This window comes from Eimeria mitis, genomic scaffold, assembly GCF_000499745.2.
Source record: "Eimeria mitis Houghton genomic scaffold, Emh_scaff4859, whole genome shotgun sequence".
NCBI lineage: Eukaryota > Apicomplexa > Conoidasida > Eucoccidiorida > Eimeriidae > Eimeria > Eimeria mitis.
The window spans coordinates 2,952-3,424 of record NW_013573159.1 but is presented as its reverse complement, the minus strand read 5'-3'; the positions used below and the strand labels follow the sequence as shown (position 1 = coordinate 3,424).

The following is a 473-nucleotide window of genomic DNA, read 5'->3' as shown; positions in this document are numbered from 1 at the left end:
TGCTGCTGCTTCATTCAGAGCTTCTTCTTCGCTCTTGCTGCGAGCTAGGCCTGCTGCTGCTGCTGCTGCTGCTGCTTCCTCTGTCTCCTGCTGCTGCTGCTGCTGCTGCTGGTGAGGGTCCGATGCCTGGAGAGGCTGTGCAGCAGGAGATACACATGTAGCTGCTGGTGGGGCAGAGGCAGCACGGCAAGCATTCCCAGTTTGTGTTGCTGCTGCAGTTCCTGCTGCTGCTGCTGCTGCTGCTGCTGCTGCTTCTGCTGCTTCACGCTCTGCTGCCTCTGCTGCACGCCGCTGCTCCCAGGCCTGCCTGTGGCGGTTTCTGTAGCTCTCATCCATCTTTATCACGGCTCGAGTAGTAGCTGCTGCTGCTGCTGCTGCTGCTGCTGCTGCCTCTGCTGCTGCTGTTGCTGCAGCTGTATCTGCTTTTATAACGCTGCCTGCTGAACAGTAGCCGCTCCTCTTGCTACTGTTGG

The 473-nt window shown here is 59.2% G+C and overlaps 1 protein-coding gene across 1 annotated transcript in view; it reads right to left on the bottom strand.

Annotated features, from left to right (window-relative positions):
• The window catches only part of EMH_0078130 (uncharacterized protein), a gene marked incomplete at both ends in the record, with an annotated part of 765 nt that overhangs the window by 177 nt on the left and 115 nt on the right, over window positions 1-473 (bottom strand). The window contains one exon of the mRNA XM_013499954.1: window positions 3-473. Coding sequence (XP_013355408.1) covers window positions 3-473 — 471 coding nt within the window. The remainder of the gene's footprint in view (window positions 1-2) is intronic.